General features: G+C 38.7%; 1 protein-coding gene across 2 annotated transcripts in view; it reads right to left on the bottom strand.

The window, feature by feature from the left end:
• Positions 1-10,468: 10,468 nt before the first annotated feature.
• DENND1B (DENN domain containing 1B) overlaps positions 10,469-18,712 on the bottom strand; it is a 159,299-nt gene continuing 151,055 nt past the window's right edge. For both annotated transcript variants that reach the window (XM_035537601.2, XM_035537603.2), the window contains one exon: positions 10,469-18,347. In XM_035537601.2, the coding sequence (XP_035393494.1) occupies positions 17,790-18,347 (558 nt within the window). In that variant the 3' untranslated portion in view covers positions 10,469-17,789. The remainder of the gene's footprint in view (positions 18,348-18,712) is intronic.

Below are 18,712 nucleotides of genomic sequence, written 5' to 3'. Positions count from 1 at the left end.
GTTTCTCAATGCTCATGGAAAATACCAGGAAGGCAGGAGCACTGGCTTGGAAATAATGAAAGAGCATCTCAACAGTCCTGGAGTTCAGACATCCATATAGGCACAGGCAAATTATTTTTTGTATCCGCATTTTCCTGTTTTGAAACAGGGATAATATCACCGTATTCCTCAGTAGCAAAATTATTGCAACTATTTGTCGAAAAAAAATAAAAAATAGCCACAAATGTGTAGAAGGGAATGGATTAACTGGAAAAGTTTGGAAAACTATCGTAATGAAAGAGACATTTGAAAATCTTCAAGTCCATTTAATGATCTTTCTTACAGAAAGAAAAGATATTCCAAAAATAGACCCAGATCAAGGGTGTTTTTTTTTTTTTTAACTGTTGAGGCAAATTTTAGCACTAACTCATCCAGCTGATTTTCACACGTAGTGAAGAAATTAAAGCACAAACTCATTGCTCCCATACAAATTGAACCTACAATAAAGAGGCAACAGAATGGAAAGTTCATGGTGGTGTTTTCTTTTTCTTGCAGCTCAGATGATCTGTTCCTGTGGTTGTGAAATATCCCAGATACACACATCCAACTTCCCATGGTTATTCCAGGAGTTGTATTATAGAGCACACACACTCAGTATCCATGTGTTTAAGTGATCATTTTAACTAATGATCAATACATAATTTATTTTCAATGATTCCCTTAAGGGATTATTTAAGATCGATGTATCGATGTCACTCATGTCACTCACACATATTTCCTTGTTAGCTGATTAGCAGTAATTCTGATAGCAAGCACTTTCTTTTTATTTTTGAAGTCCTTACAGATATTTTTCAAAACAAGGCACTACAGTAGATGGGAGTGGATGGTAGAATTCAAACTGAGTTAAAAGAGCAGAATTTTAGATGAGCATAATGCAGTAACAACACAAATGCACAACAGATTTTATTCTAGCCCAGTTTGCAGCTTTACTACTGAAGCTTATGAATTTAAATGCAATCATTGCAAAGCTGCAGTTTAAATCCAGAGTTCAAATGGCAATAAGGAAAGAAAGAAAAAAGTTACCAAAAATATGGCAGTAAGAGACAGAGATTCAGAGAAGATCTTTTTGAATCATGGCATTATGTAATAATTGAAACTCTTAGTTCAGCCCAGCACTTGCCCTGTGAGACACTGCCAAGTCATAATAAAGAATACTATAAAGTTTGTTTGGCACGATCACTCCTCGAAATACATGCATATTTGAAGAAAATAAGAGGTTGATTTTCAGCGTGTACGGTTTGTGGTAGATAATGCTCAGCAAATGAGACTGCAAAGAACGGTGTGTGAGGGTGAGCCATGACAGAGGTGTGCTTTGTGCAGATTCCTACACACGTGGCTTACGGCTCACTGAAAAAACTGAGACCCGAAGACGAGGCAGCTCTCTAGGCAGAGATGGCAAAGATGGTAATGTGTGAGAACAAGAGGGCAAGCAAGAGGTAAGTGGACAAGAAGAGCTGAAAGGTTGCAGGCGGGGAAGGACTTGGGGACAGAGAGCTCTGAAAATGAGGGGGAATCTAGAAGCAGGAATTGGAACTGGGAGCAAGGAGCAGCAGTGGCTTTGAACTAGTAAAGCAGATGCAGAGAAGATGCTTCCACATACCTGCTTTATGTTCCTGCATTTCTGCTCAATGATAATGGTTGTATAAGCTAAAAGGAGAAGAAAGAGGAAAGAAAAGAAAAAAAAAAGTTAAGATCCCAGTGAATAATGTAGAAGGAGAAAGAAAAATAGAAATAAACTCAGAGAAAGCAGCAGAAGGAGGTAATAAAGATCTAACCTTGAAGTCAACCCTTCTTTGAGCAGTAGGTTGGAGTAGATGACCTCAAGAGGCTCCTTCCAGCCTAAATTGTTATATGATTCAAAGAAAAAGGACAAAAGACAGAAAGCACCTGAAGATGGAGGTCAGTTTGCATGGAGAAGTAACCTGAAGGAAAGCGTTATTGTTCACAGTGAAAGACACAGCAAGAATAAAGAAGTGGCTGGAAACTCATTTTCTGTTCTGCTCAGTGGTTTGACTTTCTAGACGAAATTTTGGAGACAGCGGGAAAACAATCTGTAATAAAACATCCAAGAAAGTGTTGTCACGCAGAGAATCTATAGGGCTGAGAAAGATACCCAGCAATGGGTACAGAGAAAGGAAGAGACAGGAGATGAAAGCCTGAAGAGTTTTCATACAGACCAAATAGAGCTCTGGAGGAACATGCTACTAAAGTATTAAAAAGACACCCATAAAAGCACAAGAAAGGGAAAATTCTCATGGTGAAACATGAGTGTGGTTTGTAGAAGGTAAGTCAGGGAGACAGAAGGCAGGGGAAAAGCCTTTAAACTAGGATTAGAATAAATCAGAAGTGACTGCTGTCTGTCTCAGCAGAGAGGAAATGATGAAAATAGGAGTGGTGAAAATTCACACAAAAGTAAGGGGAGAAAAGGGAATGAAAGCAGACGACACTTGAGGAAGGTGGAAGTAAAAGCTGGATTGCAATCTTTCAAATGCAGTGAGGGTGAAGCGGGGTGTTCATAACAGCGAGGCCATGGAAAAGAGGACAGTGGTGAGTCAGGGCATGGAAATTGCCTACTGAGGCAGATCGGTGTAGGGTAACTTCGAGGGAGGGAGTTTTATTGCAAATAGAGATTAAAATGTGAAATATTTAAAACCCTACTTACAATCTTATAAGAAACAAACAAGAAAGGGACCAAAGCTGAATTAACGAAACAACATCCAAAGAAGGCAGGGAGTCAGACTCTGCAGCTGAAAAAGTTCAACAGCAGCCTGGAGAAGCACAAAAAAGCCCAAAGCTGTGGCTATTTAACATGCTGTAGCAACCATGGTGAGGAAGCCTGACCCTTTCAGGCCATATCTCAGCCAAGGAACAACAGTTTAAAACAAAGGGGAATACATTATACAGGTGAAATAACATCTTTACTAAAATTTAAGCCAAGGATTAGGACTGATAGAGCAAATGCCAAGCCATTTACTGCTTCTCAGCCCAGGGATATAACAGAATATGTAGAGAAGCACGGGCATTCAGAGAAGAGCAATAACATAACAGTTATGGAGAGAATGTGTGTCTCCACACAGAAGACCTAAAATATTTTGAAAATATATTTGCTATCTCCTCATTTGACTTTAAAGCCAAAAGTAAAATAATTTGTTCACAATCACTTGCAGCCTACCCATTCAAGGAACAAACACGTAATATGCTCCCAAGCATTATACATTTGAACTTTCTCTTCACTTCTAACAGTCTTGTACAAAGGAGAAGGTGCTAAGGTAGAAGACACAACCTGCTCTGTCTGATCCCTCTGAAGATGCACAGAAGCATGGGAAGGATGAAGCGCTCCCCTTTCACTGTCCACTCCCTTTTCCCATGGAAAGAGGTGATATCCAGCCTGCAAAGCAGCAAAGAGAGCCTTCTGACAGTTACAGGAGAATTTACATTAGCGAGAATATAAATATTGTGGCCAGAATTCTGCCAGCTCAAAGTGATCATGGTGTATCATTGCATAATGTGCCTTCTCCACCTTATGTAAAATTAACCGCTCCTTCTCTGTATATACATAGTATGTTTATAGCTTAGTTGGTGTATTCATGTTACTATTTTGCTGTGTAAATATCAAAATGACCAATAAATAAGGATTATATTGAGCCACATGCAACTTATATTTGTTGCTTTATGAGACTGTTTCATTATTTCCTTTACAAAGGAAATTATCCTCATGCCAGAACTATATATGCAGTTTAAAAAGTCAGATTTGCTGTTTAGAATTGAGTGATGGAGGAACATTTTCCATATGTGGAAATAAGATGGAAGTGCTTTGTGCACAGCAACCTGCACAGTAACCTGCTGCATCCTCTGATGTCTGCACCCATCGATGGTACTGTGCTCATCCAAGGGAGAGGTCCTGTGCCACATCCCACGGTGGCATGAATCAATACAGCTTCAGTGCAGCTAGTTTATACAATCCAAGAATCTCATGCTCTGCTTTTCACATTACTGCACACTTCCCAGCACTGTGGACAAGTGTAGACAGAAAAATGGCAGAGCAGCAAGAATTTTCTTGACTTAATGCAAGTCCCATTTTCACAAGGTGCATTCTGCTCACTCCAACAGTTTCTCTGCTACTTTTTCAATAAAGATCAATAACCTCAGAAACCAAGGTTCATACTGCCACAAAGACAGCAGCTAGCTGCAACTGAAAGGATCCCCTTGGACATATCCAGCGACGGTAATGCTTCTTGTTGCACTGCAAGCTCCCCTCCAGCCAGGCTGGTGATGGCTGCAATCCCTCCATTCTGTTCCAGGGCTACATCAAGCACTACTAGTTGTTCCTAACTATAAATGACTGAACAATTTTGTATTTTTCAGAAGTTTAAATGAAGGTGCATTTATTGTTCAAATGCACGAGTTATTGTGGGAGTATTTGAGTTTGCCAAGGGTCTCTAGGAAGTTTAAATCAGTAGCAACCCTTAAAGAACATCTCAAAAAAAAAAAAAAACACACCATGCTTTGCCATTATTTTAGTAACTGGACACTAAAAGACTTTTCTCTGCCAAGCAATTAACACTAACATCATAACCTAGCCTTGAGGGTTTGAAATGGAAAGCATTGCTTTTCTGTCTTCTCCAGTAGATGAACACAGCGGTGGTGAAGTCTGGCTAGTGATTATTGTTCAAGAAGATGCTAATCGATAATGAACATCCCCCGTGTTACAACTTTAAATAAAGAACACAGCTGATACACTTCTAAAAACAACCATAATAAATACAGGCCCATAACAGAAAGCTTGTCCCCTAATAGGAGACAGCGAATTCTTTTTTCCAGCCAAAACTGTCTGAGCTGTTTCATACAACTTAAGCCCTGAGTCTCCTGCAAGTCTCATTGCAGGACAAACCTCACATTTGTAATGTCACACAATGTCAGTAATCACCGATTGGAGAATTTTGGCAAAGCTCCTTTTCCTATTCTGTTCAGTCACCTCACAGATGAAGAAAACTGACACCTCTGAAAACAATTCAAAGCCTGAGCATCAGATTAGACATTGTAAGTCAATAAAGTTGAACGGGGAGTAGCTGACAACACTAAAATTTTGCCTATTGCAAAACGTCACAGTTGAATGAGTGGATGGGCTTTCATGCCCCAATGAAGCACGCACAGGCTTCAAACTACTGGCATGTGTCAAGATGCTGCAAAACCTAACATTTATAAAAGATGCATCTGGTGCATATTTATGGAGAGCAGAGTAAGGTCTTGTTTAAATTGCACACATGAATTTGATGTGGAGAACGGGCGACACCCTATGCCTCACGGTAAAAGCATGTTTTAACCTAAACTGCCTCCATCTATAATGCATGCCGTGAGGTGTGAAGGCCTCTTGCACATCAAAAGTCAGACTATAAATTATGAATCAAGGCACAGGTGGTGTCCTGAAGGCCAAACAGAGTTCTCATTTCATTGGTGTTTTTTCTGGGTTTAGGCTCCTTCTGGTTTTAGGCTCCTATATTTATGAAACAAAAATGTATTGAGATTTCATGCTCTAACCAGCCTGAGCAACTTTTGTTAATACTTTCATTTGGTTTCATAAAAGTTGCTTTTCAGTTCTGCTTTCATTAGGCTGAGATTTTTCTTTCCCCAAAGTTGTTTGGCAAAGCAATTTATCAGCAATTCATCTAATGGTGTAAAACACCAGCAAGACTGCGATGTCCAAATCAGGACTTAAAATCATCTTTTTTGATCAGAGAAAAACTTCACAGGCCTTCATCTGTTTTTATGCTCTTCGTGGTGTGGTTTAAAGCATGACATTTTTCTTAGCTCAATATTGTGCATGACCTTTCCGATTTCCCCTGTAGTTTCAGCAAAACTGCAATTTTCATTGGCATGTATTGTAATAAATAGCGATGACAAAAATGTGTGTTTCCAATTTAAAGCCACTTAGTTTCATTTGGCACCTGTGCTTAGCTTCATTTTGCAGCAGAGATTCAAAACCAGTGACAGCAAGGTAGGCATCGGAGGAGTGAGAGCAAACCGACAGGACAGCTCTGCACAGCAATCCTAATCCCACGCAGCCGCTGGGGCTGAGCTTTTCTCACCTGTGCCAGCTGTTATTTGCACCGCAGCACGTTTGCAACACGCAGGCAGTCGCAGCACAGGGCAGCCTCGGGTTAAATAGCTGCTTTCCATCCCACAAAATAAATAGTCTTCCATGCAACTGGCACAACGCATTAACAGCATTTCATGTGCCACACCTAAGCAATTTCACAATCTTAAATGCACAATCTTAGAAAGGCCTAAATCTCTGGGGAAGTTGTACATAGTATTTTTTCCTCCAAGTGTAAAACAGCTTGAAGAAGTAATGCAGTTTTAGCCTCTTCTAATCATCTCCTCAAGAAACAGGAAAACATGGGGAAATGAAAGTGGGTGTGCATCCAGTGGTGACAGGTCACCCTGCCTGTGCCGCGAGCCAGTGTGAGAGCAGCCAGGTGCTCCTGCAGACCTCTGCAGGGTTCAGAGCAAAACGCACAGGGCCCTCTTTCAGGCTGCCTGCAGTACTACTGCCCAGTGCTGCTTCTTGAAGCAATGCCCACGTGAGACCCCCAGAGTGAGTCATCTCCGCTCAGAGCCAAGTGACAGCAGAAAAAAAAAAACTTACCACAAAACAGATAAGCAAACAGATACATGTCTTTTCTTCCTCGGTTTCTGGTAGTGCACCCCCATGTCTTGTTGACCCCAGCGACTCCAGATGCTAAAATGCTTCATTGGGCACACAATTAGGTCTGGTGAGGACTCTTTAAAGTAAATTGGCAGGTTGACAGTTTGGTTCCTAAAAGTACAAGCCCTCGATGTACACCTTGAACTCATCGGGTGCCCAAGCATTTTCTTTCAGAGCGAGCTGCCCAAGGACTACCTACAAAACGTTCAACATGATCCCAGCGAGAAGGAGGCTCTATCAGTTTTTCCTTCAGAAGTCAGCCCAAGAGAGATGCAGGTCTGCCCTGTGGCTAGATTGCACTCTCTGTGTTGTGGCCTATTGCTGGCAAAAATGATTAAACCAGCTCATGGAAAGATCTTCCCAGTTCAAAACTGTCAGCAATGGTGACTACTTACTTGGCCAGGAAAATGTATGGCTAAGCCCAAGACCTGCACTGACTAGATCAGACCCTGTTTGTCACTCAGTCCTGAGATAGATTTTTCTCGTGTAGTCTGCTTGAGATGTAGAAATTGTTTGTCAAATTTTCTGACACTGGGGAGAAAAGAAATAAGAGGAAAAAAAAAAGCTAAACACAATTACACAAGTACTGGTCTGTTGACATTTAAAAAGAGACACTGATGAGCATAAAAAAATGCTTAAAAAAAATCCTTGGCCAGCAACCCAAAGGACCAAAGACAAATCACAAAATAGGATGCAACTAATTAGGCTGAAATGCCAACAGTGTTCAGGATATCGTTCAAAGTATCCACAGTATCAGGCTGCTACCATGACCCCCAGTTCGAATATGCCAAGGGGAAATGTAGAAAGTGACTGAATCAGATAAGTTAAATACAAATATTTTAAAATGACATTTTAATTTCTACCTCGCCATTTTAACATTTTCAAAATCGTTAAATAAGCATGTCGCCTATTCTCAGATCAGGCCAAATGTCAGATGTTTGTATGTATTATTCAGCTGAACATTTTAAGTACATAATCCTTCTCATTGCTAAACAGGTGGTATTATATTAACAGGTTATTTTCTTAAAAAGAGCAGTGAATAGAAAATTGCCAATGCTATAAAATGTTGCATTAATAAATGTGGAGCCAGGGCTAGCACAGAACTGAACAAAGGGTTGCAGGAAGAACAAGGAGAGCAGCAAGCCACAATTTTCTGCTGTATCTATGACTTTTAAGGCACATTCCAAGTAATTTCTACCCAGAGACTCAGCAGTCATCTACCACAATTTAAATCAAGTCACCAAACCTGAAATGCTCTCTAAAAGAGCTGGGCTCTGGAGGTTTTAATAAGGGCATGTCCAAGCTAAAACCAGAACGTCAAACATTTCATTTCTTGGCCTTTGAACCATCCAGCTTCACAAAAGCACCCCCTGCCCATTGTGATACACACAACCAAACTTCAGCATTGTACCTCTCATGTTCATAACCCAGGAGAGTTTAAATGTGCGCTGCCATCACTTTTTAATTTCTCTAACATTGCCCTCATCAGCACAATTCCCTACCCGCTCAGTCGGGATTACACTCCGCCCTGCAGAGCATCCGGCTGGAACACGTACAACACACGTTCCTCTTCCTCCTCCCTTCATAGTGTTTGCCCACGTTCATGGCCCTGCAGTGGACTGCCTCACCTGGCATTGCAGATCTCAGCACATGTTGCCCTACTCCTCCTCACCATCTTCTCTCCACTCCCTTTCTGTGCTGATGTCTATTCTTGGCACTGCCTCCGCTGGAGCAGTTACTTGCTCTGGTACTCCACACTCATTCCTCAGCCCTGTCCACCTCACATCTTCTCTTCTGCTGTTTAAGAGACTGAAGAAGCCAACTGGCCTCTCTGATCGTTACTCAACTTGTCTACATATGTTTTGTTTTGTTTTAATAAATGAATGTGTGAATTTAAATCAATACGCTTGTACCCACAGATGCATATGAACACAAACACACGTTCCTCTTTACTATTCGGGAAGTGCATAAAGACAAACAAAATGAAGTGATTTTATACCACTATAAAAAAAAAACTCACCTTGGAAAGCGCATTAGTTGAGCTATTCATGGAACTGGACACACCTGAAAAACAAACTTCTGTAGACAAATGCATTGGTATTTGTGCTTTACACAGCAGAGCACATTTTCCATTATATCTCATCCATGATACTGAATACTTTGTAGGGCTTAACAATTAAAAATAGATAATGAGACTGAAAGGAAAAGGGTCTGAGTTTAATGGATTCATTGTAGCTCATGTCTTTCCTTTGGTTTTCAGTATTGCTTGGTAGGTTTTGCTGTTGTGCTGTTGTGTTGTTTGCAGCACTTCAGTGACAATTATCTGCGGGAAGAAGTAGACCTGAAAAAGAGAATGTGTGGAGCAGTATGCCATCAGGACTCGGCCCTTCAACTTTCAGAAGAAATGTGAAATAGGAGCAATGGAAAGGAAATGATATATGGCCCATAGCATAATCCAAATGTAGTTCACAAACTTTGCTTTTAGAACTAGTACTTGTTTATATTTCATACAGAATTTGTAGCAGGATTGACAACCTCTGGGGTTTTAAAGCTTAAGAAGCTGCTAGCATTTTTTTTTCTTTTTTGATTGATGAAAATCTGCAGACTGACTCTACTTTGTTTTATCTGAATACCAGCAACCCCCCAACATAACTTCAGGCATTGCTTAGGTTTTTGTTGTTGTTATCACTTGTCACATCAAATAAAAATCTAAATCCATGAATTTGATAAAGTTATTTTTCCTTTTACGAACATGAGTTAACACACAATGAGTTCTGGAAAGAAAATGAAATGCTTTGTCTATCATCCAGGTATGGCTGCAGCTGTATTGTGTAAAAGTATCTTGCAAAAGCAACATTCTCAGCTGCTTTTGCAGCACAAGCAGCTGATGAACACTAATGAAGAGGAACGTTTATGATTTCTCCTCCTAAACAAGCCCCAAACATGACAGTACTTGGGAGCTGCCTTTTTCCCCCAAATGGCCACAACTCTTCATAATATGCCAGTGTTCATACTCAGGGTCTTACTGTGACTGTTAGAGCAAAGCCCTCTGAAATAATTCATTTTTCATAGACAGACATTTGCTATCATTTTATTGACAGGAACAGAGTCCTGCTGTACCACCTGTGTAAAATTTGCCAACTTAAGTTAGACTAACTTGTCTTATTACCTGCTCTTTTTCGATCCTTTGCTGTGCTCAAGTTTGGAAGAATTTAATGAACTGAAATGCCTGTAGACAGCAAGTTGCAAGTGCATTCTCAGTGCACTGAGATAGCAAACTGAGGAAAGTGAGCAAACTTAACCTGAAACATAATGATTTATTGTCTTCATACATGCTCACTCATTCTGCTTACTTATTTTTCACGAGAAAGATTGAAGGCTTCTCCTTGTTCCTAATGTCCTCCATTGGCTCATACACTGGACCTGCAACAAGAAATTCATTGTCACAGCCATCTGCTTTCAGAGCTGAATAAATACGTGGGCACATCTACTGGCAACAGGAAAAAATGACTGAAAGATGCTTTATCAAGCAGCGAAGATCCCTGTGCTACCAGCATTCACAGCTGGTATCATTCTGCTAGCTGGAGTAAGCTAGTATGAGTCTATTAGCAGGTGTTAATATCACACCCCACATTGTTTTCTATGAATGTAATTTGTAATTCTTTCATCAGTCGTGGATTGAGTATACCAATACTAAAATCACAGCCTCCATAGTTTGCCTGCATATCAAAATGTTTTTAATTCAGAAGAGCGAATCACAGACCAGATTTTTAAAAGATACTAATATACTGTTGGAATTACAAAGGACATCAGTATTTAACTTTTGTATTGTATAAACTGCAATTAATAAGCAAACAGTCAGTTTTCTCTGTATTTGAGAAACTGAAATGAACATTCAATGGATAAAAACTTCCAATTATGACAGTATTTTTATATTATTTTAATCCATATGCCTGACATGTATGAAAATTCATGTCAACCCATCAAACAAGAACCTACATCACCCAAGGAGTTTTGATATTAAGTTTTATTTTATAATACAGTGTTGGGCACTTTATGGTAATGCGGAGTTCACCAAGAACTTCTATGGACATCACAAACTTGGAAATAAAACAAAACAAAAAACACTGCTTATTTACTACGTATACACAGTGCACTACCAATAGTAGTCTAAGGTCTGAATTACAATTCTTGAGATGACTTTGAACAGTAGTCCAGAGGGTGCAAAAGGATGGATTAAATTTTGAGATTTGGTTCCAGTTTTATTACAGGTCAGTGATTAACTAAATTTCTAATTTTCTAAACCTGTTATAGCACAGTGCTGGTTAGGTTCCTTTGTTTCCAAAATCAATAAAATGATCAATAAAATCTCAAAGTGTCCTGTATTTTATGCCTTTCCTACAGGTGTTAAAGGACACAAGAATATTAACAGATTGTTTTCAAAGGCCACTAATGAAATGTTGTGAAAAAAAAATTAGAAGTTTTGGGATATGTAATGTGTCTGTTCCATGTTGAGGCATTTCTCATCATATCTGACACATATCTAAAGAAAACAAATTGTCAGTTTGCTAACCATGTAAGCATTTTAAATTTTTCTTCCTACTCAAATATCATGAATTAACAGACGTGATGTGCTTGTGCATAGGCTGCACAAAAACTAGCTGTTCCACAGTGCTTTATTGCCTCATTCAAGTAAATTAATTTAAAGAAGGTCTCAAGGAAAACCAAAGGTAAAAACAAAATGTACATCAATATACAAAGAAATTAATTTACGAAAAATTAAAAGTATACTGGCAACATCAGTAGATCTTTTAAGTAATGACTTATGATAATTAGGGATGTCACAAACTACATTCTTTTTAACAATACGGTCATCACCCTGAACAGTCACCTCGGTGGCGGTAATGAAAAGTGATGCTTAACTCCTTGCCTATTTTTACCAATGTTAAACAAATGATCAAATGATAAATTGAACATTATAAATTCTAGTATTTAATCTTCAATTTAAAATCACTTACTTGTATGTGAACATTGGCTTAGGCTTTATTATTTCTGTAGAATGTGACATCCATAATCATGCCTGGTCATTGAAAATATACATTTGCCTCATTAGAATATATTCTTCGTGTTTTTATCATACAAGCATATTTCAATGCTACATGTAATTTTACACATTTTTGAAAAATACCATTTCAAAGATTTGCTTGAAAAGCAGATGTGCACATTTATAACTACTAAATTACTTTGAAACAAGGAGAAATATTGCACAAAATTCACTGAAGATTTGAAAGTCAACACATTCCCCTCCTAAAACAAGTAGCTCCCTTATTTTTAACAGAAACAGAATGTCAATTCACACAGAACCATAAAAAACTTGAACTCAACTTAGTTTTCAAATGCTAATACTGTTACTGGATTCTAAATACTAATGTTGTTAGTATTGACCTAAGGAATAGTACAAATAAATTTGAGTACCCTTTACTACAGTAAACCTTGGAATAACTTCCAACTGTGCTACCTGCTTCATACTCCAACTCAGGAAAAATGCTGACAGCCCTACACTGGCAGTGGGTGGCCCTCAGACTAAGCCGGCTGTGGCCTCTTCAGACATCTCTACTTAGAAGTTTAGCAGCCTCCAGGAAAGTTGTATCAAGTACTTTCATCTGGCCACCAACTGAAACCATGAAACAGACAACACAAAGGTAATTGAGGCAGGTTTAACTTGTACAAAACCATACCATCCCTTTTTTGTTCCTTTATTCTCATCCAGCCCAAAGACCATGACGTGGCTCACCCCCCTATGTGGGGACAAGGACATATTCTAGACCAGATGTGACCCATGCCCTTGGGCTGAGAACAAGGACACATTCTGTTCAGCCCCGACTCTGTTAGCAGGTAAACAACGCTTGGCAAAGACATACACATCTAATAGCAGCAAAGAAGAGGTTACTGAATACAAGTCACATATCCATCCACACGGCTTTTGCTGGTGCATTTCTACATTCACACTCCAAAGATTCACTGTGGGAACAGATAGCCTTTACCAAACCAAGTTTTGCAATAAAGAAGCTGCTTGCCTTGGACACAATTTTTAGTAGCCACATTTGCTTAGGCTGAAATTCCAGTCTGTTGGGAGCAAACCGGCTGGAGTCTCACAGCACCTGGACTGAGGCCTGGCACCAAGAGACAAGGTACTAACTCCCTTGGAAATGAAGACCACCCTTGATCTCTCCCTGCAGAGCCAGGGAGGTCAGCATTACGAGGCTCCTTTCTGCTGGACAGGGTATTACAGGCAGTATTTCACAGGGGATGCATTTAAAAGGGCCTCATGCTGGCACTTTGTTTATTGCATGAAATGTTCCTTCAAATTACATGCATAGAGAAAAGATTTGAGATGCTCCTAGCAATTTGATTAGACAGCTGCACCAAAGAAAGATTGTTCAGTAGGACTGAGTATAACTGATTGTAGGTCGAAAAACAGAAGCTGTTCAAAAAACCTGGCTTACCTTTTCTTTTGCCTAGAACTTTACACAGTTTACAAGAACACACGTTATAACAAGCTCATTCTAAAACTCGAAAAGACATCTACAAAACAGTTCTCTAACAGATTGGGTGGGATTTTGAAAAGCACCCAGCACGGGTCTAAAACTCCCACTGAAGTCTGCATTACAGTGCCTGAGAGGGGACTTCAGCTAGTGCCGGGTATTTCTGATGACCCCACCCCTCACCAAACAGCAGCAGTATCACTGAAATGCTAAATGACAATGAAGGTTTCAGTCAAAATGGTACATGAGAACTTCTACGACTACATTTTTCCCTCAGAACAAGTCTATTTTTAGGAGTTACATGACCCCCCAAATATGCAGGATGGAAGAGCAAACCATTGCCTTCACTACAAAGACTGCCCTCTGCATGCATAGAGGGTAGGGATCACCTTTGTGTCCCAGGTCCTTCCTTCTTTTGTTCTTCCCTAAATATCTGTGCCATTTTTCACAATGGTGCAACTCTATACGGATGGATGGGAAGGCTTTGACTGGGACAACGTATCCATTCCAGGCATCCCATAGGAGATTAATCACACAGACAATATTCCTTTTACCTATATGATTGGGTTGGAATCACTACAACCAAGCTAGAATATTAAACAATATCTTAAAATCTGGATTTCCTCAAAGTTATCATCCTTCTTGGGGACTCTCAGGCTCTTCTTCACTGCCTCATTGGAACAATCCAGGAATCTTTCTACTGCCCCTAATTTTTTCCTCCAAATCAAATGAGAACTACAGCTCATTTCAGGCAGACGTATGTGAAATGAACTTGATACTAAATTCAAGTCCTAGTTTGTCTATGTCAGAAATCTGTTCCTAAATGTAAGTAAGAGATTCCAAAGCTTAATCGAATAACCTGGTATCTCTCCCTTAAACAGGAAGAATGGGAAGATTTTTGAGATCTTGATGTGATAGAAAAAAAGAGATGCCTCTGAAGACCACCACAGGAGCTCCGACTGAGCAGAAATCAGTTCTCACCCATAGCTGGTGACAAATGCTGATGGTTTTCAAGGACATGAGAAGAATTTCCACAAGTAAGAGAGATACAAGTATAAAACTTGGAAAAAGTACTGGACCTGGACAATTTATCTTAATATAGAATCCAATGTAGTAATAAAAATACTGCATATGTAGCCAATAGACGGTTTTATATTATCAGAGGACAGAGGAGAACAGTGTTGAACCAGAAATACCATTTTGGACTTTTATCTATTTGGTAACTGGTACTGATGTTTAAGTAAGGCACAAATATAAGCCTTTTTAAAGGATCACTGATAGTAAGTGGAAAAGATTCTGTAAAATTACACGCCTAAAAGGTACCTACATTTAAATTCAACACAGGTATAAGACCAAGTTATTTTTGAACATATACAAGGCTCAAAACCAAAAAGACATACTATTTAATGACTGTGAAAACACTATGGGCTTTATAAATAGTCAGGAAAATGTGGCAGAAACACAGTAAATAACATTTTAATGGCAACTGAATTAAAGAATAACTGTAAGCTGAATTTTATCTCCCATCTTTAACTCAGCTATTTACTTTTTATTCAGCCTGCATTTTCACTCAATGAAAGAGTGAATTATTACCATGATGCACCAATTTTGAGAGATTTCGGTATTAAACTTTCAATTTCATGCTCATAATAACTATATGAATATTAGCAGCCTCATAAGGCTTCCATATTTTTTGCACAGAAGTGAGAATGGGACAATCTATGTGAAAACAGGAATTCAGTGTCTAAGTCTCATGTAAAGGCAGTAGGATTTATTCTATCAGATTGATATTTTTAAAACCGTTTTCTGGCAGCATTCCTGGACTTATATGTTTGATAGATTTGAAAGGCATGATGGCCATAATTTCTGAAATTATTCTATTTTCTGGATAAGACATCAATACTGCTTATTATCTTTAATAAATCAAGACAACAACATGATCTTAGATAGAACTGTGGCCTGAAACAGTCTCAGATGTAGATGAAAAGAAGAGGCAAACTTTGAAATTCCTGTCAGCTTTTGCAAGGACATGAATGAGAACAAGTGAGAAGTGCTACAAGAACACAGTCCTTTGTGTCTTCTATCTTCCCTTAGACACACTTCAAAGAATTACATTTGGTAATATTTAGTACCAGCAAAAGAGAAGAATGCACTCCACTGTGACATTAATACCACCTCCTGACAAGCATCTGTGAAGTTGCCCTGCCACTTTCTCATATCAGCACCTGAGACATCCAGTTTGACCCACCTGGAAAGGTTACAGCTAAGATTTTAAATAATTTTTATGTTATTTTTGATTTTTGATAGTGTAAAATATTTTGCCAAATAACATTTTTATATTAATAAAAAAGTCCCCTTCCACCTTACATAGCATGTTGATACACATTACAGGAAAACACGGGATAGAGTACAGACCTCAGGACATAAAATCTCTGACTCAGGAATGCTAAGATTCTCCAGCAGGAGATTGCAGATGCCCTCAGGAACGTTCATGCTCTAATCAGACACAGACCCTTCCCTAAGATTTCCACTTTTACAACTTTAACTTTCAATGCACTGATTAAAAAAGTTAATTCTGGAGGCTTACCCTCAATGACAAGTACTGGCTCTTCCCTTGTCTGCAGATATACCAATATTTTGGAATGCAGAGCTGAACCTTTTTGCAGAGATGTCTTTGCATCTCTTCAGTAAAGCATCAAACATTGCCTAATGATATCGATCTTTTCCCTTAAGTCAGCTGCCTTGTAAGAAAGCACCAAAAAAAAAAAACCAAAACAATCCAAAACCAGAAAACAACAACAGAAAAACCCTTTCCATTTTTGCTAGCTAGGAGGAAAAATCATTCATAAATCTCATCATGGCAACTGATATTAAACTTTGCTACAAACAACCAAAAATAAAGATGCTAAAGCACAATCTGATCCAACTCCTGACCTCGTTAATTTGCTCACTCAGGCCGACACTGAGGCTAAGACTCAACATTCATGCCAAAAGGGGAAAGAAAATGAAAAAGTAAAATCTGGCATCAGTATAGAAGAGCATTACATTATTCTCAGGCACAGTTCATTTTATACCCATTTGTTACTTCTACTAACTGCATCACAAAAGATCCTTCAAAGCTGAGAACTATAATCTACTGAAACTTACTTCACACCTTTACTACCCTGAGCTATTTTGGAGAAAGGAATGTATGTATGGTAAGGTGGAGATACAGAAAAAGGAAAAGTGTGTGGGGAAATTAAAAAAAAAAAAAAAAGGCAGGGGAACAGAAAGCGTCGCTCTATGTATGCAAATTGTTCAGGAATGCTGCCAGAAGGAGGACAAATGCTTGTTCTAAATACAATGTACAAGTCCATATATTCTCCTTCACTGCCTTTGGAAAGAGATTTTTAGAAGTTCAACTTGGCTAAAATGAGAGTTGGATATATACTGTCTTAAGCTCAATCAGTTATTTCAGTTTTCTAGTGTTACAAGTAATTCCCAGTCATTAATCTTTAATAATTTAACTAAATATGACTTCTAAGTAACAGTAATTCATACTACCTTCAAAAGGTAGCTTCTAAGAATCAAAAGAAAATAGTTCCAAACAGGCACAAATAATTTTTCAAATACTAGTAGACTGTAGAAAATAAAAATAAAAAATAGAAATCTATAAATTCCACTTACATGTTCCTTTCTGAAATTTTTTAGATGAAATAGTCTACCTAGAGAAACTGGATAACATGTCTTTAAAGTGTCTTAGTTGTAAACAGAAGTTCATAAACTTCACATTATAATTCAGCACTTCATGTACTTTACAGAAGAAAGAAAAGCATGCACTACCTTTTTGAAGTCTGGAAGACAGGGCGACAGTTTTAGTTTGCAGTAAGTTCCAAGTTATATTCACAAGCTATTCCTTAATCTAAAAAGACTTCCTCCCCCCCACCCCTTGCCTTTGCTGAAGCAAATTCTTGCCATGGAAAATCATTATTGCTGTTTTGTATGTTTGCATTCATCTTCTAAGATAAATCTTTTCTCAAAAGATTAAGGCAATTATTATTTGTTAAAAGCATTAACATTTGTACATTTCAAACAAATCTAGATTGTTTGGTTCATTTCCTGCTTAATGGGATTACTACAGTACCTTCAAAACTTGGTTACCTATTAGGTGATACCTTTCCTGCTGCTTAGAGGAAGTAAATGCTACGAAGCACCATCCACCTGCTGTATTTTTAGCACAGAGACTAACTAGTACCTGATTTAAGAGTGCATTTATATACTTAGTTCCATTTTGTGGACCTAACTACAGCCAACAAATGAACTGGGTAAACATAGAAGCAAATGTTCCAGTAGCAGAAAATGCATATTCAGCTGAAGAGAATTATTACTTTTTTTTGTAATTGAAATCTCTTATTCCTTTTTAATATTTTGGTTAAAATGTTACATGGAGTTATATGGAGTCCTGAGTAGCCTCCCTTCAAATTTCTTCTGGGAGTCAAGTTTATCTTCTAATAGTTTTCTTACGTTTTATTTCCACTGCTATTGCTGGATAAGCTATCCTTTGAAATATTTAAACCATAGTGAAAAGCAGAACTCAGTTTACATAAAGATACCACTTCTTGAAGAAGCCCACCCTCATCTGGAGTTTCATTTCCTTCTTTCCTATCTTTCTCCCAAGGGACCAGAATGGATGGATGTTGAGCAAGACTTGCTGGGAGCTGATCTTCTGAGGTATTGCTTAGTGTTTCATTCTGCTTTGCACACTTATAGGAAGAATAGCCTTCCTTGAAACTTTCTAGAGAAGCAAACTGGACACTTGATTGTACGGGAGATGGGGATGTTATGCAACCACCAGAGGTGTCCATCTTGTCAGTAATAAAGATTTTCTCACTACTTTCTTCTTCCAGTCTTGAGAGAGATTCTCTATGTCCAACAGAAGAAACTTGCTTCCTTGGCGATGGAGGGAGCTGCTTCCCATGGAGGACACTATCATCCTGACCGAGATTCCAGTCTGCTTGATCATTAGCATTGCTGCAGAGCAGGGTAAGGTTGCTCTCACTAGGTGCATTTGACTTGTTCTGAAAGAAAGAATATGTTTATGTTTAATGTCACAAGAAAAAATGGCAGTTTTGAAACAAGAATACTGTAATGGATTTTGTGTGTTCCTAAATCATGGATATACCCTTTGGGTTTCAATGTTACAAATCAAGTTTTTTATTGTTGTTGTTTTGTTTTGTTTTTACTTCCTTGCCAGGCTATTTTGTCTCTTATCATGGGGATCACCTTTTGCACAAAGGAAAGAGTCTGGCTCCCCTGTCCGTTCAGTCTTTGCACAAGCACTTTTGACAGTGAACAAAGACATACTTTGCTACTTTGTACCATAATATGAGAAGGAGTTGGACTAAAACTGAAACCAGATGGCATTTCCTCTTTGCTTCAGTAA

Source organism: Cygnus atratus, chromosome 8 (assembly GCF_013377495.2).
Source record: "Cygnus atratus isolate AKBS03 ecotype Queensland, Australia chromosome 8, CAtr_DNAZoo_HiC_assembly, whole genome shotgun sequence".
Taxonomy (NCBI): Eukaryota; Metazoa; Chordata; class Aves; order Anseriformes; family Anatidae; genus Cygnus; species Cygnus atratus.
Note: the sequence above shows the minus strand (reverse complement) of the source record. Positions and strands in the feature narration are given on the sequence as shown.